At 38.0% G+C, this 25002-nt stretch overlaps 1 protein-coding gene across 2 annotated transcripts; it reads right to left on the bottom strand.

The window, feature by feature from the left end:
• Positions 1-1240: 1240 nt before the first annotated feature.
• On the bottom strand, positions 1241-22566 carry LOC111375181 (putative pentatricopeptide repeat-containing protein At3g49142). Of its 2 annotated transcripts, XM_022997982.1 has the most exons (3): positions 19727-22566; positions 1553-3465; positions 1241-1428 (listed from the first exon to the last, which is right to left on the bottom strand). In XM_022997982.1, exon 1 carries the CDS (start codon positions 22347-22349, stop codon positions 20328-20330), a length of 2022 nt encoding a protein of 673 aa, XP_022853750.1. In that variant the 5' UTR covers positions 22350-22566; the 3' UTR covers positions 1241-1428; positions 1553-3465; positions 19727-20327. The 2 variants fall into 2 exon arrangements, with proteins under 2 accessions (XP_022853750.1, XP_022853749.1); XM_022997981.1 differs by having other exon boundaries at positions 1241-3465.
• Between the last annotated feature and the right edge of the window lie 2436 nt (positions 22567-25002).

The raw sequence follows: 25002 nt of genomic DNA, 5'->3' as shown, positions 1-25002 counted from the left end.
GCGAGAGTCGAGACAACGTTATGCACTTTATTGTAGGTGTTTAGGGTTATTTAGTGGATTTGATCTTGTTTGGCTAAGAAATGAAACAATAAAATGGGTAATTGGGTCAAAAATTAAAAAATTAGAAATGAAACAAATTATTAGGCCAAAAATTTGGATTTAGAAATTATTAATTTGTTAATTTGTTTAGAAAAAATTAAAATTAAAATAATTTGATTTACTCAATATAAAAAAAATTAGAAAGATTCGGTTCTTATTCGGTTCTTCGGTTCTTGGTCTAGAACCGAGAACCGAACCGTACCCGTCGGTTCTCAATTCAGATACCCGTTCGGGTATTTAATTTGACAAGAACCGTCGGGTTCGGATCGGTTCGGTTTGGGTTCGGTTCGGTCGGTTCGGTTCGGGAGATTTGCCCAGCCCTAATGTGTTGTATGAAAATCTCACGTGATAAGTAACGATCGTTATAAAAATTACAACTCAGTCAAATCATTCAAGTAAAATATTTTATTGCTTACGCAATTTATACTATGATCACAGTTTACTTACCAAACTTTAAACTATTTCCCAATGATCACTCATCTTTAATTCCACTCCATTCATCATCAACCAGATTTCATTTCCTTCATCATCAACCAGACTTCGTTTCCTTCGTTATTTCCTTCGTTATTGATGTGTTGTACGAAAATTTCACATGGCAAGTTATGACTGTTAAAAAAATTACAATTCAACCAAAACCTACCAGCTCATTGAAATCGCCATATGTAAAACACGACTTTAAAATAATTTTTACCCTAATTGTTAGTCTCCAATTCAACCCCAAAAATCGCAACCCCTAATTCACCCGTCTCACCAACATATAGCTAAATTGTTTGATGAGATGGGCTATTGTTGAGAAAGATGCGGGAACCTACTATTTATAAAGTTCTATACCCCAATTGTACCATCTGTCAAGCATCTCTCTAATCCCTATCTTCTATTTAATTGGCATGTGACCGACATTCGAGGAATGAAATGTTTGGGTGGTGCATTAGATGGTTAGGAAAAAGTCAGTATTTGTTGAATAAAAAGTAGCATAAGTTGAATTGAAATTTCAAAAGAAAAGATGGTAGGTGTAATTTTCACAACAAATAATCAATTAAGAAAAAAATGGTTACGTAATCTAGCAAAACTTAATAGCAAAAGAGGCCAAATAAATACCCCCATAATACAATAAAGAAAAAGAGCAATAGAACAAACTACAAGCAACAGTCCACAAGTAACTTGGACAACATTAAAATTTACATATGATGATACGAATATCTACAGGAGACAGAAACTAAAATTAAAACAGAAAAATATTTGAAAGGGATGTAGACAGCCTAAAACCAACTCAACCCAGACCAGCTTCATAACTTAACCCACGATTTCAGTTGAAAAGCACATCCATTCCTGTGACACAATAATGAAACGATAATTTCTTATCCGTCATGACAAGATATCGATATGAACAAGATGCAGAAAACCCGACTCAAACCAACTATGATGAAACGAACAGAACAGGAGCTTTGCTTACACACAACTATGAGGCAGGGCATAATATTTTCCTGTCTTGAATTGGATTCCGGCTTCTTCATTCTTTTTACTTGTTGAAAAGAATGTGATTCATTTGAGATTTCCCATTAAGGGTCCTCCGTGCATCCTGCCTTCTGGAAGATCAGAATTATTCGAGCAAAGATTTCCAACCTGCGGTCGGATTGGCATAGAAATCGATTGGTATCCATAGCCAATTGAAGGAGTCCCATGTTCTATAGTTTCACTGAAATCAAAAAGATTGTGTTCAGATGCAGAAGTCCATTTCATCTGTGCAAATGTACAAGAATGTGGATTCTGTGTGCTAGAAACCGTTATATCATTCTCGTGGATCTGTTTATTTTCTATTTGAGCACTGTGTTTATTGCACAGACTAGATTTCCTGGTAGCGAACTTGTCACATGAACTGGCACCTTTACTGCCAAATTCTGAACCTAAATGTCCCCAAGTGCATCGTTTACCTCCACCGTGTGCTTAGCAAAAATCAGCTCTACATTGTGCACTCTTTGTACATCCTTTGAGCTTGCACCTTTTTCCACCACCATGACGAACACAAAAGTTGGTGCACCCTCTTGCACTCTTGGTACACTCAAGTTCAGTGCATCTCTTGCTGCCACCATAACTAACACAAAATAAAGTTCCCACATGGTCGATCTTTGTGCACCTTTTAAATTGAAATCTTTTGCCCCCGTCATGACCTTTACAGAATGGAGTTCTCCTGTCTGCACTTTTTGTGCACCCCAAAAATGTGCACCTTCTGCCACCACCGTGAACTTTACAGAACATTGACCTCCATGTGCCTTGCATTCGGCTCCCTTCTGACAGCCAGCTCTCTTACACCTCCTCCCACCTCAATGGGCAATACAGAGACCAACAGCATCTCTTGCTCCCTTTATGCATTTTTCAAACTGGCAGATTTTCATGCTGGTTCTCCTTTTCTGTTGTTGATTAAACAATCCAAAAGTACCGGCAACTGACCTAGCTGTCATTGCTGCACGGAATGGAAGTTTAGGGGTCACTTGAATAGGATTGCCAGAGCAATGGATATGGTCAACAGGAACAAAATTAGCAATATTTGGCAATGTAGAAACATAAAACCCAGTTTTCCACTGAGATGGCATTGACTCTTCATCAACAACTTGAGGCGAAATGACAAAGGCTGGTGACTCAGAAATCTTCCCATAAGGACTGAACCCTTGAACAGCAGTGAAAATAGATTCAGCAGGTCCAGTAGACAGACTTAATTCGAGATCTAATTTAGGCCTCCTTACTTCAAGTGCATTTGAAGTCCCAGAAGATGCCATCTTTTGATTGGATATTCTGCGACCTCCTCGTTTGAAGTTGATATTGAGATCAGGATCGATCGAAGACTCCTCTTCCATTACTTTCCCAGAGCATATGCTAATGTAAGAACTTGATAAATGGCCCAAGCAAAGAACCAGAGCAGATTCATCCATAAAGCTCCATTTTCTCTTTCTTCCCTTGGAAAATGAAGAGCTTGGCACACCAGGTGAATAAAGATCTGGGGCTCCAACGACGGCATAATCAACAAATTTGCCCAGACCTTTTGACATAGTGGCCATAGTAGTAGCAAAGCCAGGGCTCATCCATGTACCACAAACTCACACCTTGACCCCAAACCCAGTAACAGCGAAGAAAAGAAAAGAAAAGAACAACTTTGCAGGTTGCAGAACTTCTAAAGATTAAGACAAGAAACTAATAAAGAATGACGAAATCAGAACTTCAAAAGATGGGGCGAAAGCCACCACTAACAACCAATGCATTCTGGCAATCCATTCGAAGAGCTAAGGTTGTGATCTGAGCACATCACCAGCTACAGGACATCAATTGATGAATATTTACATCTGTTGCCGATCAATTTTTCAACTAGACATCCTGTTCAAAGCAATTGAAAATTCATTATGCGGCGATACCTTGCCAAATGAAATAACCATATTTAAATCCAAATAGGGAATCCTGCCAGCAGATTAGAGTGCTCGACATCTAGCAACACAGCTATATATGCATTGAATAGAACAATTATTGATATGACCTTCACAATTACAGCATGGTGAACAAACCATACATGCACGTGCATAATAAAAACTAAAAAAATGAGGAAATTTACAAAGAACAATGAGGTTTTAATTCGAATGAATGCATATTTATGTTTTCAATAACTCACTTTCTAATTGAAATTGCACGCGTAGTGGCATCACAAGAAAAAAATTAATCTCATCCCAAAAACATTTTCACAGGAGATGAATTAAAAACAATCCTCCTGCCTCTCATAACTCTGCTTAGGAATCTTTATTATGACTTAAGCAAAGCCATTATACAGTATCAAAGAACAAGTGATTGCATCATCTTCCATCGTAGCACTGCATTTAATAATTTAGTCTCGCAAAAAATATAAGGATGCTTAAACCTTCAAATTACTGTTTGCATATATATGCAAATGAAGTAAACATGGAATCCTTTCCTCTACCTGAATTTACACCACAATCAATTGTTCAAATTCCATAGATCGGCAATTAAGTGATATATGACGTGTCATCCATGTGTCTGAGCATTCAAGGAAAGAGAGAGAAAGTAAGAGGGTGCTAACGTTGTAGATCCTCAATATTTTAAATCGCTGATGCTATCTGCCCAAATAAGACAATGGATACCGCATAATTTCAGACAATGACATTAACTGTGAGTTATGACTCGTTATTAAAACCATGGGCCGAAAGCTTCTCGACAATCTAGAGTTCGAATTTAGGTGAGAAGACATCACCAAGAAGGCAAAACACTCATTAAGCTATATTGTAGAAAACCAAATGTCTAGAAATTCTTGGTAAGAAAAAACTTCATCAAAGATATGTGCATTAAACCATGTTCTATACTCTACCGCCAAAGTACCTCATTTCTTCACTCCACCACAGCACCACTAGAGTGCCTCATCAAACACACTGATTGCTTTCTTCACAAGGTAGACTATACAGTACTATACAATACTACCAAAAAAAAAAAAAAAAATTAAGAAGAAGTTAAAATCTTATCCATTGAAATGATGATCTTGTCTAACACAGTACCAAACATACCCTCGATGGTTATTAACATATAATAGATGGAGTTCGTTCAATAACTTCACTTGATCAACAATATTAACTTACAAAGCATCAATTCTGAAATGAGAAGATAATGAACTTCTATCTAAAACTACGAATAAATGTAACCTCAGTGGGGACCCAAAAAAAAAAAAAAAATAAAAAAAAAAAAAAAAAAAAAAAAAAAGAATGCAGAACTTAATTATTGGCTAATTAATCCAGCAGCATTGATATTTCTTTCTTTCCATTAATTTTTTAAACTTCATAAGGAAAAAAGGAAACACGACGCATAAAAGTAAGATCTTAAATACCCCGGAAACTATTGAATTACATATTTATAATTAAAATTTTAATTTCCTCCAGAATTATAGAATTGATGTGCACATTAGCATATAGTGCATTGATAAATGCTGGGGATTTGGGGTTCCAGACAACGCTAATGAGCTTTTGTGCGTGTGTGCAAGAGAGAGACAAGACCAACGGGGAAAATGAGTGGGAAACAAATAGTGAGATTGCATGTGCATGTTAAGAAACTGGCGCACACGCAGTGGTGCATCGGTGACACTCCACGTGCCGGCTCAGGTTCCATTCGTGCAGCCTTGGCATTCAAAATCTGCGAAAATAAAATTCAACCCATTTGAATTTTTTTGGTTTTTTATCGAGGGGTGAGTAACTTTTTTTTTTTTGGATAGGTATCGACGGGTGAGTAACTCAGTGAGGGTGGATTCCTGACCTCTGAGTCTGGATGTGACCAACTTGCCAACAAGCCTGCATCCATTCTCCTCCATGTGCACGTTACTAAGCACTTGAAATGCACACATTAGGGGTGTGTTTTGCGTGGGTAGTCACTAACAATTAAAAAGGAATCAGACGATTGTGTAAGGAACACACCTCTTGAGACAAAGTCCCAAAAAGGGGTGCTTTATTGGCGATGATTTACAATTGGAACTAAACAGAATGCCTCCAAGGGGCGCAAGCACACGAGTACTAAAAAAAATGTTTAAGTTTAAACTAAGAAATTGAAATTACATATTCTCTATTTGAGAGTATTTGATTCAGGATCTTTTTCTCTATGTCTTCTCTTCTTTTTATATTCCTTTGATAATTTTTTTGTGACAAACCGGTTGGAAACTGCTTGATTGCTGTATAACTACCCATTTTCTTTATGGTGGCTAACTTGTCGTGGAACTGCCGTCCCTAATTGTTGCCATTACTTTTTGACGTTCAACCGCCTTCAACTGGGCTCCTTGAATCGTGGGATGTGATAAGATCACTCAATAACTGCTTCAATAATTGCTATTCTGGATAACCATAATGTTTTATGCTTGCTAAGATGTTGGGCGATTCGAAGGTTTGGGCGAGAACGGGGTCATTGCTCTGAGCGACCGTAAGGTATTCTATTCGCTCAGATTTTGGACGTTTTGCAAACTTGGACGATGATGTTACCGTATTCGTGGGCTTCCACTGCATTCATCAATAATCCTATTTGGACCTTTATCCTGGATTCCCTAATTGGGTTTCACCATTTGGGCTATTTGATTTTGGCTGCACTTTTAGTGTATCAACAATTACCCCCAATATGGCAAAATTAATGCTAATTATTAATTTTTGCCATATTCACTTTGTATTTTCCAACAATATTTGAAATTCCCAAGAATTTCAATCATTATTTCCTTCTACAGTCTGAAAAAGTGTAACGTTACAAACCCTTATAAACCAAAAGGACACGCCATTTCATCGCACCACTAAACCACATCTCCATATTTCGCGCTTCTTCCTTGCTATTTTACTGTTCATCTTCTTGATTTTCTGCTACGTTTCTCAAGCAAACCTTATCAAAACTATACTTTGTTTCCAATGGCGACTTCACAAACTCTATCTGATGATTCTTTTAGTTTTGAAGATTTCCAGAAAATCCTTACTAGGCCATATGTGAATCCAAACTTCCTTACACAAGCTAGTGCTGACCTCAATGAATTCTATTTGGGTCCACCGTTCAATAATGCCGAAGCCGTCGGACAAGTGGCGATGGGCCAGCTGTTCCCTTGCACCTAAGGTCCTCCGTTCCTGAACTCTCTGCCATTGAGGCCGATTCGCGAAAAGGGTATTCGAACTTGGCCTAAAACTGATGTTATTTTTCGTAGATGGCATGCACGTCTTGTGAGTCATAACCCCACCAAGGCGATTTTTGATCGTGCTAGGATTTCAGATTTATTAGAAATTTCTCTTCAACCCTCGATTTTTGACCCAGTGCTTTTTCCTATTGCTTTGAGTTTTTTGTCTTCTGAGTATAACACCTTCGTTTTCCCTCTTGGTCCCATGTTTATTACTTTAAGAGATGTTGGAGCCCTAGCAAATCTTCCATCTTTGGGCGATACCATCTTTCCTGGTATCTTGATTTCCAGTGTTGCCCCTAAATTTGACAAGAAACTTACTGAGTCCTATTCAAGCCTGCAAGGCTTTTATAATTACACAAGCGTTGAACCTTCCCATGCTGAGCGTGTAGCCTTTCTTCAAATTTGGCTCTGTAAATATATTCTTTGCATACCAAGTATGAAACCTTCTATGAGTTACTTACCCATAGCGCACGAATTGGTGCGTGGTAAGCCTTTGAATTTATGTTCTTTCTTTTTAGCCGCCCTTTATAGATGTATGGCTTCCCTCCAGTTTCAACTGAAGAATGGTGCATCTCCCACTTGCAGTGGCCCCCTTTGGTTCATTCAACTGTGGTTGAGAGCATATTTTCCACCACTTGGTGCTCTATCCATTTCTAGTCGTTCTGCTAGCTGCTATGGGCTAGCCATTGATCCACTGACCCCTGTAAATATGTCCAGTAGGGACATTTTTTCATTCTTTTATACCTTAAATTCGACTCTTTCCTTCTTTCCTTTTCCTGCTCATTTGACTCCAGATTATGTGTAACCTCCAGCCACCCTATACAGTGCGAGTGCCTCTCTGCTTGTTTGGGTTCAGTTTTTGATTGGGAGGAAATTGTTCCACGATATCTTAACTGGAACCAGCGCCAAAGCTGGGGTTGAAATATATGCTCCTCAATTTTTTGCTCGCTAACTTAGTTTTGGCCAAACTTGGCCTGTTCCTCCCTGTTACTCCAAAAATTTGACAGACCGTTTTCACACAATTAATAAGATAGAGGCACAAGTTATAGATGCTCGCAACATTTTTTTGACGAGTAAATTTTCATTAGCCCCTTTCAATTCTAGCCGTGCTGTCCATCCTCTTTTTGAACAGCTTTGACCATCAGTAACACGCCGATTGTTTGCAACTGATGCTAATCATGCCTTCCATTTATTGGACCAGCCAGGCACTCCCTCTACTTCTCCCATTTTGGTTACCCCTGTGTCCATTAGGAATCCTTCCTCCCCTGCTCGTGCTAAACATTCTATCCATCCATCTGCTTCTCTACCTGCCAAGGCTACTGCAGCTAAAAGTGCCTTAAGCCGCAAACGGCCAGCTTCAGCATCTCCCATTTTGCAGGATGATGATGATGATGATGATGATGACGCTCCTTTCATCGTTAGGAGAAAGGTAATTGAATTTGTTTATTCCTAAACATACTTTTTTATGTACTAATGGTTTACCTGAATTTCTCAGAAAAGTTCAGCCTCTCCTTCGAAGGCTTTGGTTTTGACAGCTCCTGCTCAATCATCTTCTGCTGAAGCTGCTTCGTCCAAATCAGCTGATGAATGTATTATACTTAAAGAGAAACCTTTAATCCCAGAACCTTCATCACAACTAGTAGAAGGGCCACCTTCTTCCCAGGGCGCCGACCCCCCAAACGTCGAACCAGAAGGTAATACATATTTTGATGTTTTACCTTTACTTGTGCTACTGGTTTCTGATTCGTTGCTTCTTGAATTATGCAGAGGCTCTCGTGGGTCTGTCCGTTGTGGCAGAGTCTTCTCGCCCAGATAAGGGGAAGTCCCCACAGGTAGTGGAGCCTACTGGTGACATGCCCGAACTTCCCAAGATTGCTGATGTGGTAACCTTTTGCTTCACTTTCATTTTCGCTTCGTTTATTGTAGTGAAAGTCCTCAATGTTGGCACTTTTCTTTGCAGGATGCTGATGACATTGTGCGTTCCATCCAGGACTTGTTTACTTCCTGGGGGCAAGTCAAGACGTCTCGCTCTACTTTAACCAGTCATCCTTCTGCTTCTTCAGAGGAAGATATGAAGTTTCTCAAGCAGTCGGTATTTGAGTACGTGTCTTTCATGGACATGGATATCGGCCAGGCTAGTGCTATTAAACATAAGGATAAGCTTAAGCTGTTGAGTGCGAAATTGGCGCAAGCACTTACACTTCCGTCGCTCAACATTTCTGCTGACTTTAAAGCGACGTTGAAGGTTGTTCACTCTGATATCCTCTCCTTGCTAGCCAAAAATGTTGAATTGAACGCCAGGAGTACTCAGTACCTTTGTGCTGCATCAGAAAGAGAGTCTTTGCTTCTAGAGATTAACAAAGTCGAGGACGAATTGAAAGAAATCTCTTCCGACGTTATGATCGAAGACTCTTTGATGACAAGTTTGGCTGCGGAGATGAAGGAGCTTCAAGCAAAGATGGATGACTGTAGGGCGAGAATGACTACTCAAAAGCGTAATGCTTCCTAAGGAATTGAACGAACCAAGTCTTTGGTTAAGCAGTACAAAAAGCTGGAAGTTGACGATTTTGTAGCTGAATTAAATGTCGCTTCTTCTCCGCAGAGCGAAGATTGGGGGAGGCTTAGGGAAAGAATTCGTTCGGCCTGGGGTAAATTGTAATTAAGACATTCAATGCCTTAACTTTCCTTTTGTAACTTCGCACTAATTGCCATTGCTAATTTTGAATGTAACAGCAGTTATTGTTATTAATGAACGACTAATTTGTCTACTTGCGTATTTAATTGACGTTGTTCTTAATCGTCAACCTCCCAAGCATTTAATTGCTTTATGCTAAGATTCATGTACATTTTTCCTTGGTATTTTCGTCTTTTTTCCCAAGACGTTTCAGTTATTAGGCACGAATGTGGCCATTCACATTCTGTGTTTTCACCTTCACGCCTCTATAAATGCGTGTTCATCATTTTCATTTCCATTCTTTTCTTCAAAAACTAATTTGTTGTCATCGTTTGGCATCTCAACCATTGATCCAAAATTTTTGTCTTCCATAGAAATAGATCATTTGATCCTCCTATTTTGCTACCTGTTTTGATGTCACCTTTGGTATGGGAGATATAGGAAATATTTTTTTGGCCAACAAAGTTCTTCCCATCATCTCAATGATGGAAGGCAATTTTTGAGGATGCATTTCAAGCTACTTTGCTTGCTGAGAGTGCTTTTCAGTCTCCTTGCCCATTATTGCAGCAATGCGATTAGGCAGGCGATTTGAGGGTGCTTTTCTTCCTTTTTGCTTGTTGAGAGTGCTTCTCAACCTCTCTGCCTGCCCTTGTAGCAGCGCGATCAAGACGGCGACCAAGGTCGGTTCACCCTCTTGCTTGGCGATCGACCGAAGAATTAGTTTGTTCTCAATTGTAGCTTATAGAGCATTTAGTATTTTGTATCTCATAATTTGTAATGTATATTTGATAATAAAGGAATTTATTTTGAACGTATTTCTTTCTGGCCCTATTTATCTACGATCGTTCAACGCAATTTGATTATGCTTTTATTTGTTCATTCTCCCATAAGGAGGGAACATATTTTTTTAAATATTTGCCATTAATGAACCTTATGTGCTTGGTGCCATCTAAATCTTCTAGATGGTAAGCTCCATTAGGCAACACACTATTTACTTTATATGGCCCTTCCCAATTGGGCGACCACTTGCCATACTTTGGATCCTTGCTATCCAAAGGGAGTATTGTTTTCCAAACCAACTCGCCCAGGGGAAATGACCTGGCTATAACTTTTTTATTATAAAACTTAGCCATTTTTCGTTTTTGAACTTGCAATCTATCTAGGACGTCTAACTTTAATTCGTTCAACTCCAATAAGTTTTGAACTAGTGATTCGGTATACTCACCATCACTTAACTTATGTTGCAAACACACTCTAATTGATCCCACATTGATTTCCATAGGTAAAACGGCCTCCTGTCCATAAGTAAGTTGGAAAGGAGTAACTTTGGTGCTTGACCGAGGCGACGTCCTATAAGCCCATAAGGCCTTGTTTAGACATTCGTGCCAATTTCTGACATTTTCATCTATCATTTTCCTTATGATACTTTTTAGAACCTTATTAGAAGATTCTGCTTGTCCGTTAGATTGAGCGTAATATGGTGTGTAGTTCACTAATTTAACTCCAAATTCGCTCAAGAATTTATTCACTTGATCTCCATTTAAAGAAGTTCCGTGATCTACCATCAAAGTTTGTGGAATCCCAAATCTATAAATAATATGATCACGGATAAATTCTATGACACTCTTTTGGGTGATTTCCTTTAAAGGTACCGCTTTTACCCACTTAGTGAAAAAATCAGTTACAACTATAACGAAGGTATGTTGCTTGGACGATGGGGGATAAATCTTCCCTATCAGGTCTATCGCCCAACCCTTGAACGGCCAGGGTTTGATAATGGGTACCATCTCTCTTGCTGGCGCCCTTTGTATTGGATCATACTTTTGGTATGCTAGACAACTCTTTGCATATTGAACACATGATTCTCCCATCTTGGGCCAAAAATATCAATTCCTAATAATTAACCATCTCATTTTTTGGCCAGCTTGATAAGCTCCACATATCCCTTCATGCACTTCAGATGATTGTTCTGGCTTCTTGCAAATTTACACATTTTAATAATATATTATCAGAGCGTTTCTTAAACAACTCTTCATCTATCAGTGTTTAGTTTAGCAAACGCAACTTCATTTTTCTACTACCTCCTTTATTAGGTTCTTTAAGGAACATTTTAATCTCTGCCCTCCAATCTATTGCATCTCCATCTTGTATGCAATGAATTTCTAGCCTTCTCGTCCTTCTTTGGACTACGGGCAATATTACTCCATATTCATAAGTAGATTTCCAATTTAAAACCTTTGAATACCCTGACGCCATCTGGGCCAACTTATTTGCTATGTCATTATATATCCTATTAAAACATTGAAACTCTACCTGGTCGAATTCTTCCAACAATTCTTGGGCGATTTCATATTGACTTATAATGGAATCACTTTGGCACTTAAAATCACCGATCAATTGGTGAATTACCAATTGAGAATCGCCTCTAATGATCACATTCTTTACCTCCATAACTGTCATTAATTCTAAGCCCACGATTAAGGCTTCATATTCGGCTTGATTGTTGGTGCACATCCTATCCAAAGTGAATGCGAACTTGTAACGAATCCCTAAAGGATTTATCAATGCTACTCCTACTCTTGCACTTTTAGAGGTTTTCGATCCGTCGAAATATAAAACCCAAGGTTTTAATTCGAATAAATTGATTTCTAATTCAATTTCCTCGAGCAAGTCAAGGCATGGATGATCGGCCAGTAAGTTAGCCAAAGCCTGATTTTTGATTGCCTTTTGGGGTATATATTGTATTTCAAATTCCGATAATGCTAACGTCCAAAGGCCTACCCTTTGGTGTAAAATAGGGCGAGAGAACATATATTTAACCAAATTTACTCTAGAAATCAAATAAACGGTTACGGGCCGCAAATAAGCCCTTAATTTCGTACATGTGAAATACAATGCAAGACATAATTTTTCAATAGCAGAGTAATTACATTCACATTTTGTTAACCATCTACTCAAGTAGTAAATCACCATTTCTTCACCAAATTGGTCTTCTTGCACGACCATTCCAGCTATTGATTCTGGTTCAGCCGATATATATACTTTCATTGGCCGTCCTTGGATTGGTGACACCAATACTGGTGGACTTGATAAATATGTCTTTAGGCTTTCAAAAGCCTTTTGATGCTCTTCTTTCCAGACGAATTCGTCCTGATTTTTCAATTTTAAAAGTGGCGAAAAAGCTTTAGTTCGCCTTGCACAGTTAGAAATAAAGCGTCTTAAAAAATTTACTTGGCTTAGAAACCTTTACAATTCTTTTTTATTGTTAGATGATTTGGCCTCTAAAATAACCTTCGCTGTATTTTTATCAAGTTCAATCCCCCTTTTGTGTACTAAGAAACCAAAGAAGTTTCCCGCATTAACGCTAAACGCACATTTCAAGGGATTCAATTTTAGTTTATATTGCCTCATTCGCTCAAATGAATATCTCAATTATTCAAAATGGTCCTCTATTTTAATGGATTTGACCACTATATCATCTACATACACCTCAACAAACTTGCCTATCATGTCATGAAAAATCAAGTTCATTGTGTTTTGATAAGTTGCTCCTGCATTTTTTAGGCCGAAAGGCATAATTACCCATTCAAAACATCCTAGAGATCCAGGGCACCTAAAGGCAGTTTTGTGTATATCTTCCTCAACTATATAAATTTGATTGTATCCTGAATACCCATCCATGAAGGAATATATTACGTGTCCGGCAGTCGAGTCTACTAAAGAATCTACCGTAGGCATTGGATATTCATCTTTGGATGTGGCTATGTTTAAGTTCCTAAAGTCTATGCACACCCTTAATTTACCATTCCTTTTTAGCACTGGCACGATATTGGACAACCAATCTACATATCTGTCTGTTCTAATAAAGCCTGCTTTTAATAATCGCTCTATTTCTTTCTTAATCTCAGAAAGTACATTAGGAGCAAAACGTCTAGGAGGTTGCTTATGAGGTTTAAAATTTGGCTTGGTTGGCAATCTATGTTCTACCAAATCTCTATCTAAACCAGGCATATGTTCATATTCCCAAACAAAACAATCCTTATATTCCTTTAATAAAACGATTAATTTATCACTAACCTCTTGATTGAGCATCTGGCTGACGAACGTTGGGCAATCTTCCCCTTCATTGCCAATATTCACTTTAATCAGAGGGTCTTGTGCTTAAGCGTATCCAGGCTTGGTGATCCTCATTACTTCATCGTTCAATTCTCTTATAGACACTTCTTCTTCTAAACAATACACCTTGTTGACTTCTCAGCCCAAACTCGAACACTGTCAATTTGTCTCCCAATACTTTCAAGGCTGCTTCTTCTTTCGTCTTGTCTTTACATTTTGTATTGAAAGCCATTAATTTGGCTTTGAAGGCCTGAACATCGGCCATTCGCCTTTGTTACTTACAACTCATTTAAAACTCTTTGATTACCTTTTTGCCAATTACTGGCTCTTCCAGGGCCACTATGTTTGGTCTCATTTCACTGAATATTTCAGTGAGTGCATCCACCAAAAACGGCTCTTCGCTCTGTGCAACAATTTGAGTTTCTTCTCTATCTTGGACCACTCTGACAGGTCCGTAATTTCCTTCGTACATGAATCTTTCCACTGAGTTTGCTTCTGCGACAAAAGGTCTATGATCTGCCTGTACCACTTCTGCTTCACCCTTGTCATTCCAGAAAACTAGGCATTGATGGAGCGATGAAGGTATGCAGCGACTTCCGTGTATCCAATCCCTTCCTAATAATACATTGTAACTAGTAGGACCATCTATTACGAAGAAGACTGTGGTCCTAGTAGTTGTCCCTACAGTTATGTCCAATGGCATAACCCCTTTAGTTGAAGTTGCTCCTCCATTGAAACTTGTAAGGATGACTTCTGTTGGAATCACATCACTTTCTGTCTTTGCAAACTTCCTCATCATCCTAGATGGAATGATGTTTATAGCTACTCCATTATCGATAAGTACTTTCGTCACAGGTATACCGTTAACTAAAGCCTTAACGTACAATGGTCTCAAGTGTTTAGTTAACTTCATGGCTTGTCTCTTAAAAATAACCTTTTCGGCAGCATCTATTTCTACTTCCTGCTTGTCTTCTGTTGAATTATCCTTTTGTGATAAGTCAACGTGCAGTATGTCGCACTGAGCTTCCGCTTCCTGAATTTCCTTGTTATTGTTTTCTAATGCTTCTTCTTCGGTTACCCAACCTGTGGGAAGAGGCATTATTTTTGGAGGTGATCCATACTTTTCAAAGCGAGGTACTCTCTTTTTCCTCTTGGACGTCCCGTACAGCACGTAATAATCGAAAGAACGCCCAGACGGTTCCCCCAACAAGTCCACTTCACGAACTCCCTCTCGATGTAGTTGCATCAACAGAGTATTGTGCGATACTCCTCTCTTTCTTCTTTCTGCTTCCAGATCAATTTCCTCTTCGATGTCCGTCATACCATCATCCTCTTCACCATTGTAGGCCCCTCTAGAAGTTTGGCCTTCTTCATTCCATCACACACGCCTCTTCCTCGTTATCCTCCCTCCCTTATTCTTCTTTCTCTTTGTTCTTGAACTCATTGGCTAGTAAATAGTTATTAACCATGACAGGAGGTAACGTACCAAACTGAATAGTGAGGGGCTGATCTGGATCTTCTCCATCCCTTCTGCCTCGTTCAAACTTCGATTTCCCAGAAGAACTCTCTGGCAATTCTTCCATCGATTCACCTGTACCGGTCTCCTCACTGTCTTCAAGAACATTTTGATTGGCCACCTCGAGTAGTTTAGGCACCTTAGGACTTGACATTCCCTGTTGTTGCCTCATCATTCGTCCATAATTCCGTTGAAAACGCTTTTGTTGTGTTCTAGTCATCTCGTTGAAGGGTATCACCCTTCCTGCATTATACTGGAAGGAATGCGATACATTTGGTTGGCGAGGTTGTGGCCTAAATGTTCTCCCATTATTTATTGACCTGAACTGCCTTTCGAAAGGCGGTCCCCTATAGAATGATGTACCTCGCCCTCTACCAGGTTGAGCGTTTGGGAAAAACTAGGGCGATGGTGATGCTGCCATATCGCTGGTTTCTCCGTATTTGCACTCACTTCTCTTTTATATCTTGTACACAAGATGTCTTCGTCCTTTTCAGACTCCTTCCATTTGATACGTTCAAAGACACTGGGGTGTGGCCCAGAATCCTCTTCTCCGTCATCTATAACCAACTTGAATTTTGGCAACTTGTTTTTGAAACCAGTCGTCACCATGTTCACCCCAAGTGGCTGTGGAAAAGGGTTTTCATCCACTGCCATCTTCTTCTTATCCTTGAATGTAATTCGTCCTGATTCAATGGCATCCTGTAACACATGGCGAAAAACCAAACAGTTGTTAGTCAAATGCGACCGTGCATTATGCCACTTATAATATTTTTTACCCTTAATTTGTTCAGAGCTTGGCAATTTATGTTTATCGCTCAACTTTATTTGCTTATCCTTATATAATTTATCAAATATAAGGTCAGCTTTGGTTACATCGAACGAGAACGTTCTAGCCTTTTTGTTTTCATCTTTTATAGGCTCATCCTTGCCCGATGATCTAGGCTTAACCATTATAGGACAAGTATACGCGTCTCCTTTGATTAATTCGGCCAAGCACATTTCAGTTTGATTGTAATACTCGTCATTAATGGTATGAACATCAAAATTTGGGTATCTATAATAAATCCCCTTGCTAGAATTTTTCATTTGCTCTTCTTCTCTTATTAATCGTTCATACCTAATCATGTTTGCGCTCAATTGGAAAATATCAGGAAATTTCCTGTCTTGGAATTTCTTTTTCAAATCAAAGTTTAAACAACTTTGAGCGATTTTGACAAAATCCTTTTCTGGCAAAGGTACAAAACATTTACTTCTTGCTGTCTTGAATCTTTAAAGGAAACCTTCTGCCCATTCGTTTGACATTTGACGTAGATTTGCCAAATCGACCAACGTAACTTCGGACTCAGTCTTATAAAACTGAGCATGGAACAATTGCTCCAATTGTTGCCATGTTTGAACAGAGTTAGCTGGCAAATTGATGAACCAAGAGAAGGCTACTCTTGTTAATGAATTAGGGAACAACCTCATTTTATGGTAGTCGGTTACTTCACCACTTTGCAGTGTGAATTGCCCTATGTGTTTTAGAGTAGACACCTCTCTTAAACCAATAAATAATGAGAATTCTGGCACTTTATACCCTCTAGGCCATGGATATGCTTCATCTACCCAATCAGGGTATGGCTTTGTGTAAGTCGGCCTAATAACAGGACGTACCCCAAAAGCCATTTGATCCCGTACTATTTCCATAATTTGATTTCTCAACATGACGTTGAGGTTATATGGAATTCCTACAGGTTGGTTGGTCGGTTGATTTGCCTGAGGCCTGATGCTTGGTCCTTGGTTGGCAACAAAGTTTCCATGATTTGGGCCATTGTTACCATTAGCCTGAATATTTATTTCATCATTGACATGCAAGGTATTCTGTCCATTATTTAGGACATTGTCTCTTATATTTAGGTTACCCCCCAAGTTAAATGTACCATTACCACTATTCTGATTTGGCATTACACTATCCTCCTAGTTTGAAGTAGGTGGACCAAAAGGTGGTTCTATCCCCTGATTTGAACTTAGGACTGGGGAATTATGTCTCACGATTGTCCTAGTTTGAAAGTGATTTGCAACTGGCTGACAAATTTGGTCTACTAACTTATTCATTATTTCATTTAAGGTATTCAGTTGTTTGGCCATGTTGTCATAATGTGCATTCCCATTCTGGGTAAATCTTTCCATATTATGAACATTTCGCAGATTTACCTGTTCAACGACATCCTGTGTGAGTTCTCCCAGCAATGGACGCATGGTGTGAGGACTCAACTCTGTCATTGGTTCGTAACGACTATGCCTGCTCTGACTCTGTCCCTCTGTTCGTGGAGAGCTTTGCTGCTCCTCATATCGCTCGATCACAGACTGGACTCCTCCCTGACTTGCTGCTTCCTTACCGGATTTGTGAAGCATATTGTTTCACCTTTTGTATCTTCAACACCAAACACCAAGGTCCCACTGGGCGTGCCAAATTGTTTTGCGCGGGTAGTCGCTAACAATTAAAAAGGAATCAGACGATTGTGTAAGGAACAGACCTCTTGAGACAAAGTCCCAAAAAGGGGTATTTTATTGGCGATGATTTACAATTGGAACTAAACAGAATGTTTTCAAGGGGCGCAAGCACACAAGTACTAAAAGAAGTGTTTAAATTTAAACTAAGAAATTGAAATTACATATTCTCTATTTGAGAGTATTTGATTCATGGTCTTTTTCTCTATGTCTTCTCTTCTTTTTATATTCCTTTGATGATTTTTTCGTGACAAACCGTTTGGAATCTGCTTGATTGCTGTATAACTACCCATTTTCTTTATGGTGGCTAACTTGTCGTGGAACTGCCGTATCTAACTGTTGCCTTTACTCTCTGTCGTTCAACCGCCTTCAACTGGGCTCCTTGAATCGTGAGATATGATAAGATCACTCAATAACTGCTTCAATAACTGCTATTCTGGATAACCATAATATTTTATACTTGCTAAGATCCTGGGCGATTCGAAGGTTTGGACGAGAATGGGGTCATTGCTCTGAGTGACCGTAAGATATTCTATTCACTCAGATTCTGGGCGTCTTGCAAACTTGGGTGATGATGTTACCGTGTTCGTGGGCTTCCATCGCATTCATCAATAATCCTGTTTGGACCTTTATCCTTTATCCTGGATTCCCCAATTGGGTTTCACTCTTTGGGCTATTTGATTTGGGCTGCACTTTTAGTGAATCAACAGGGTGCAAGATCGAAACCTCTCCAAACGAAGGCGGGAGAGGCTCTGATCTTACGCATTCAGGCGCTGAAGTCAGTGAAAAAAGATAGCAAAATATATTGGGTGTTGAGGTGACACGAACAGAGAAGAAAAAGGGTGTCGGGGTTTATATTTTCAAAGTGAGAATACCAAATTTTTTATAACCTTCAAATGTCAACAAGCGTGAACATTTATAGGCAAAAGAAATGATCTTAAAATACCTTAAGCGCTTGGCACATGACTTCATCCTAACGACTCATATGTCAAATGCCAAATGAGACGAATAAATATAAAGACAAAGGAAAAAAATCACTGTTTTTGGAAACGATTGTTTCTTTCAAGGATAAATACGTCCATTAATCCTTGAGCAAAGTGTTTGATAAAATGATGAGATTGGACTCTAGTATGAACATATTTTAGCTTTTATCTCTTATTAAATATTGTCTAGTACTCTATACCAAATGTGCACTAGAGGGTTTACAATTAAGTACTCAGTTCAAGTCCTTTAGTAAATAGTACATTAGACAAATCATAGACTGCTAAGTATGAGTGATCAAAGACTTGTATTATTGGAATTTTCTTTCTAATGCTTTTTGGCAGATTGATAATTTCAGTCTAAAGGACCTGAACCATCACAATCCTGTGGTTCTCACTTGGCTGGTGTTCACGGACAAAGAGAAGAAGGAATCCACTACTATGGGGAATGGTTCTCATTTTGTCGGTGTCCATGTACGAAGAGAAGAAATTCACTACTATGGGGAATACTATAAAAGAGGAACAAATTAATCAAATGCAATTCTAACCATGCGCGAGACTATACAAAATGGCCACATTACATCTAGATAGACCATTCATGTTCCAAGAAGGTATAAACATCTAGCTAACAGAAGTTGGCAGAATTCGAAAACCATTTACACCATAATATTAATTACCTATTACATGACACAATAATGAACATGATTTTAGCTTCTTTTTTGTTTTTAATACTTGCTACTAGTGTTGTATAATCCACTTTACTGAAACAAGTCGTAACTCATAAGTATAATGCCAAGATGGGGAAAATGGAATTCAATCTAGTGGGCTTTTCCATTTTGCCATCTTTGCCTTAGTGTTCAATTTTTAAACTATATTAAGAGCGAGTTATCATTACAAAACTATGCCAGGATGTGAATCAACACCTTATTTGCCTGTTAATTTATCTTTGAGATGAAAATTGTGTACAAATGAAAAGGCAATCAAGTTTGGGTAAACGTTTTTAAATGTACTTAAAATAAAGGTACATAATATCTTTGAACGCCCTATGTATCAGGAAAAAAGCACGAGTTAAAAGCCATGTACACAATGACCACCCAACTGCTAGATTCCGTAAATAGAATAATCATAAATAATAACTGCATTTTTTATGTTAATTCAGCAAGGATGCTAACCTTGATAAGAAGCTGCTGAAAACCAATCCAGAAAATGAAACCCAACATGTTAGTTATTCACAATGAAACTGCTCTCTTCTGCCGATGAATTTCTAAGCTAGCTAAATTGATTTCCATACTGCTAAAATGTAGAAGGAAGCTTTCAGTGTTAACCTAACAAAAAGAGAGTGGCTAAAATCATGCTGGATTTTATTTGAGCTCAATTCAACTGAAGTCTGGGTGAGCATTCGTTATGGTTCACATGGAGAAATTCAGGTCTCTCATCATCATTTACTCTGGGGAGTCAGCTCAGTGAACATTTTCCAGCCATTGTGCTCTTCTGCAGAATTCCCGCTCATCATTATTTTTACCTCAATAAGTCAATATCATGCCTCTTCAGAGAAGTAACTCAGCGCATCTCTCAAATTTAGATCCTCAAAGCAAGGTGCCCAATTAAATAATCCAAAACCAGGTCAAAATAAAGGACAGAAAGATATTTGACTGAGACATCCAGTTAAAGTTGGGAGCAAGTCATCAGGCATCATTTTATTCTTGACTTGATAAAGCAATCACATTCGGATAAGCTGTTACAGAATCTATCTAGGGGTGTGGATGTCTGTGTTCACCAATAATCACCACATGAGCAAATCCCATTTTCATAATGATGATAACGGTTTGAATCCCTTAATGCAATTTTACGTTCAGTAATCTTGGACATGAACTTGATAGCAATGTGGCAATCTTCACAGACACGTAGATTTTTAGTAACTCTGATTTGTGCCCCTGGTTCAGTATTAATAATAGCAAATACAATGGCCAACTTCTCACTGTGCACTGCTAGGTGGTTTTCTTTATCTTCTTCCTCCACATCATGCAATGTAGTGTCGGTTTTTGGGATATAGCCTGCCTCTTTCATCTTCCCTACCAAGACATCTAACTCTTCATAGATCTTCATAGATTGTGGATGCCATCGATCACCAGCAAGGAAGGTATGGACCTGATTATGGAGCTCAACATTACTAACACCAGGTACTTTCTTGATTCCTCTCCCTTTCATGATTGACCGAATTGATGCCACATCTTTCCATCTCCCAGCCTTTGCATATATGTTCGATAACAGGACATAATAACCAGACTGCTCTGGAGCCAATTGAAAAAGATGATCTGCAGCTACAATCCCAATATCCATGTTATTATAAACATGGCAAGCATTCAAAAGAGCTCCCCAAACCCTATCATTAGGCTCCATTGGCATCTGACTGATAAAATTGTAGGCCTCTTCTACTTGACCAGCACGTCCAAGTAGATCAACCATGCAAGCACAGTGTTCTAACCTAGGAACTATTTTATACTCGTCAGTCATCAATCTGTAATATTGTCGGCCTTCAGATAATAATCCTGCATGGCTGCAAGCTGAAAGAACTGAAACAAAAGCTATTGAATCAGGAATAAGATCCAAATCCTGAAAATTAGCAAATAACTCAATAGCTCTGTGACCTTCCCCACTCCTACCATAGGCAGACATCAGTGAAGTCCACGAGACAACATCCCTTAACTGCATTCCATCAAACACTTCCCTAGCTTCTGATAAACATCCACACTTGGCATACATATCGATTAAGGCATTCTCTACAGACAGGTTAGGCCGGAGCCCCTTTGTTTCAACGAATTCATGAACCCGCATCCCCAGTGATACAGCTGAAAGATCCCCACAAGCTGGAAGAACACTAGCAATAGTAATTGCATCCGGTTCCAACCGTTGAGCTTCCATCTGCAAATAAAGCTCAACTGCCTCTCTGGGCATAGAATTATTGCTATACACTGCTATCATTACATTCCATGCAACCAATTCCTCTCGAGCCACGCTCATGAACATTTCCTTCACAAACATAACATTTTCTTTAGAAGTATTAGTTACAGCTGGAGATAGGCTAGCCATTGTGCCAGAATCAGGTTTCACGCCTAATAACCCCATTTCTTTGCAAACCTCTAACGCATCATCAAACCTTCCATTCTGGGCATACCCTGCCACCATAGAATTCCAAGAAACAATGTCCCTATAAGGCATTGCATCAAGAACATGTCTTGCATCGACCAAAAACCCACATTTCCCATACATGGCAATCAGCCCATTCCCTGTAAACAGAGTCAAGTCCAGACCCTTTTTCACAGCCGGGCTATGAATTTGCACCCCGACCAACAAATTATTCAACGAAGAACAAGCTTTTAACATACACGGTAATGTATAATGATCTGGAACCACACCACAAAACAGCATGCTCTTATACATAAAAATCGCATCTTTATAAAACTGATTATTCACATAACTTCTAATCATTACATTAAAAATAACATTGTTTCTCTCAGGAATTTTGTCGAATATATTCCGAGTTATACTGGGTTTGCCACACGCAGCATAAGCTCTCATTAATTTGATGGCCAGGGATGTATTCGAGTATAAAATTGGGTCGGAAATAATCTTGGAATGGATTATTTTGAGGGTTTTGACATCTGGGCCTTTGTCCAATACAAGGTTCAAGAAATCCTCGGTTCTGTGTTGGATGGTTTGTCTTTTTTGAATGGCAGTTGAGAAATGGAGGGAAAAATGAACTGGTCTATGCATAGGTTTCATCGGTTGTACCATCTGGGATTGAAAACCTATTTATTTATATATTTTGGTAGCAAAATTGGTGACTGCAAATTATTTCAAAATAGTCAATAGCAACAGTTCATCATAAATAAATGTCTGAAGACACTAAAAGTGATAGATTTTCATATTAACATACAAATTGTAAAATATTTGTATATTATGATATGAAAACCTATGAATGCAAAACAAAGCTGTTTGGGACCATATTGAAATTGGACAATTACTCGTTCATGTAGAGAAAAAAGTTTCATTTGTTTTATTAAAAATACGACTTTATTTCACTCGTCTAGATTTGACAATCTCAAATATAATTGTTCATAGCGAAATATAGTAGCACTATCCTCTTTCATGTAATTTAATTGATTGGTGTTACTTTCCTCACATGCTGACAATTGAGTGATATACCTCAATTTTATTCAACTAGTTAGCTCAACTTTAATCTAATTTCAATTAAGGTAACTAAGTTCAATTTTAATTACGAGAATTGATGATGCGACATTCAATAAATGATATAATTATTCACACTTAATTGTAAGTTGCTAACGTAGAATAAGTATAACTTTATTGAAATAAATTACTTTAATCAAATATTGACACTCGTTATCAATTTTCGTCATTTCAAGTGAAAGAATTGGATGGAGTTATTCAGTTGAAATCAAATTAAACTACAACTATCCAATTGAACAAAATTGAAGTATAATTACCTAATTGATATCATATGAAAGTATAGTTACTGTGAATGAAATTTTTCCATATAAATCTTATCATACGACCACTTGGTCATCTCATGTAAAAAGGACTTCAAGCACAACAAGAAGGTGAAAGTACGGGTTTGGGATGCTAAACACTACTTCAACTTTTAAGATTACTAAGTTTACGTTCCAGACAATTTATTAATTCAACCTTATATGCGAAATTGACTAATTAAATTAACAAGTCACTTTTAATTAGTTTTCTAGATGATTAGACATACAAGTCCATTTTTCCTATGTTTGAATGTCACAATTGTAGTAATATGAAAAATAGTAAACAACGCACAATTTGTTGATGGAGAAACCCAATATGGGAAAAACTCTGGGATCAAGCCAGTTACCTCCACTATAGTCAATTAGGGTTGTAGTACGATTCTAGACTAGCAACTCCCTCTAGTTCTAGCTGTTGTAATTCCGGTAAACTCTAGGATACATTGTCAATCTTTCAATCTCACGAACTACTATCGTAGATACTATCTAACCACTCCACTAGACTTTTCCGATCTATCTTCTGTAGCCCACAAGATCTGTTGTCTTTTTCTAACCTCCTGATCTTAAGTTGATTGCCTTTTCCTAATGGAATTCCTAAGAACCTCTTGTTTTGGTGCTTTTCCTACGCTTGAAGTCCACCTTTCTCAATCCCCAATGAGAGAGTCCATTACTCAATGAATTAAGGAAGTCGGGTGTTTTGGATTACAAAGATGTGATGTTTTCACAAAATTAGGTTGTCAGATCTCAAGAATGGATGATTGATTCCACCAGTTGAATTGTATTCTTGGATCTCTCAAAGACAATATGAAAGTATTTCTCAATGATAGCACAATGTAGCAACCTTAAGAAAAATCGTCCATGACTTCTGTATTTATAGTTGGGGGTGAATAAGTGTCATTGACTGTATAAAACTTTTCAAATTGCGACCTAAGGTTTGGCCGAATACAGTTGTCGCTCGAGCTAGTAGCTAGTGACAGTTGAACAGTTATCAGTATTTTTATCATAACTTTCTCTTTCGATTTTTGATTGAGGTGATTCAAAATGCTTTGGAAAGCTAACTCAAAGGGCTACAAATCTTCTTGATAGCATTGTCTAAATTCCAATGTTTTTTAATGCGAAAAATGCATTTCAAGTTACGACTGAGAATTGGTACATAACTTGTGCGGCTTTTTAATATCCTTTAGACTTCTAATTACATTCCAACGATCATATGTGATCTTCTTAGACATCTTGGATTCCTTCAAGGATTGTACTACCAACTCCAAAAGATTTTTTGACTTTTACAACTTTTTTACATTAATTCATTTGTCTAAAAAATTGTCAATACACTAGAAACCTAAAACAAGGTATGAAAATTCGTCCTCATTTTACTTACTGATCAAGTGAAACTCGCAAACGTACGGAATCGTTAACAAGTAATGAATGTGATGAAAATAAATATCATTTCACAGGGAATAAATTTCAATTTAAGAGTACTAATTTTGTATAGAATTTGAAATTTGTAACATAAAAGAGTTTTGGTTTGTAATTATGTTAAATTAATCTAAGAAATATGTAAAAATTATTATTCGTATCAAATTATGGATGATTGTATTGCATTTTGAATTCGCCTATTGTTTTTACTTCAATTTCTCAATTATATAATTTAGTCTTATTCATACATTTTTAATAATTGATAAAACTATGATTTGTATAATTATATGCTAATCACGATTCGATCTTATTCCTAACTCAAAGCATTAAATTATAAGATTACCTATATGAATGCACACGTGGTATTATTATTCCTAGTATCTATTGCCAATGTATTAACCATGCCGCATTCTAAACTTTTTGTGAACTTTTTATTATTACAACAAGCAACTAATTATTTAATTGTTAGTTACACAATTAAATAATGCAAT

Source organism: Olea europaea, unplaced genomic scaffold (assembly GCF_002742605.1).
Source record: "Olea europaea var. sylvestris unplaced genomic scaffold, O_europaea_v1 scaffold1346, whole genome shotgun sequence".
Taxonomy (NCBI): domain Eukaryota; kingdom Viridiplantae; phylum Streptophyta; class Magnoliopsida; order Lamiales; family Oleaceae; genus Olea; species Olea europaea.
This window is presented reverse-complemented; position numbering and strand designations above follow the sequence as displayed.

What these genes read in the sequence shown, in the direction of transcription:
- LOC111375181 (XM_022997981.1), bottom strand. Translation starts at nt 22,349, where the DNA reads ATGGTACAACCGATGAAACCTATGCATAGACCAGTTCATTTTTCCCTC.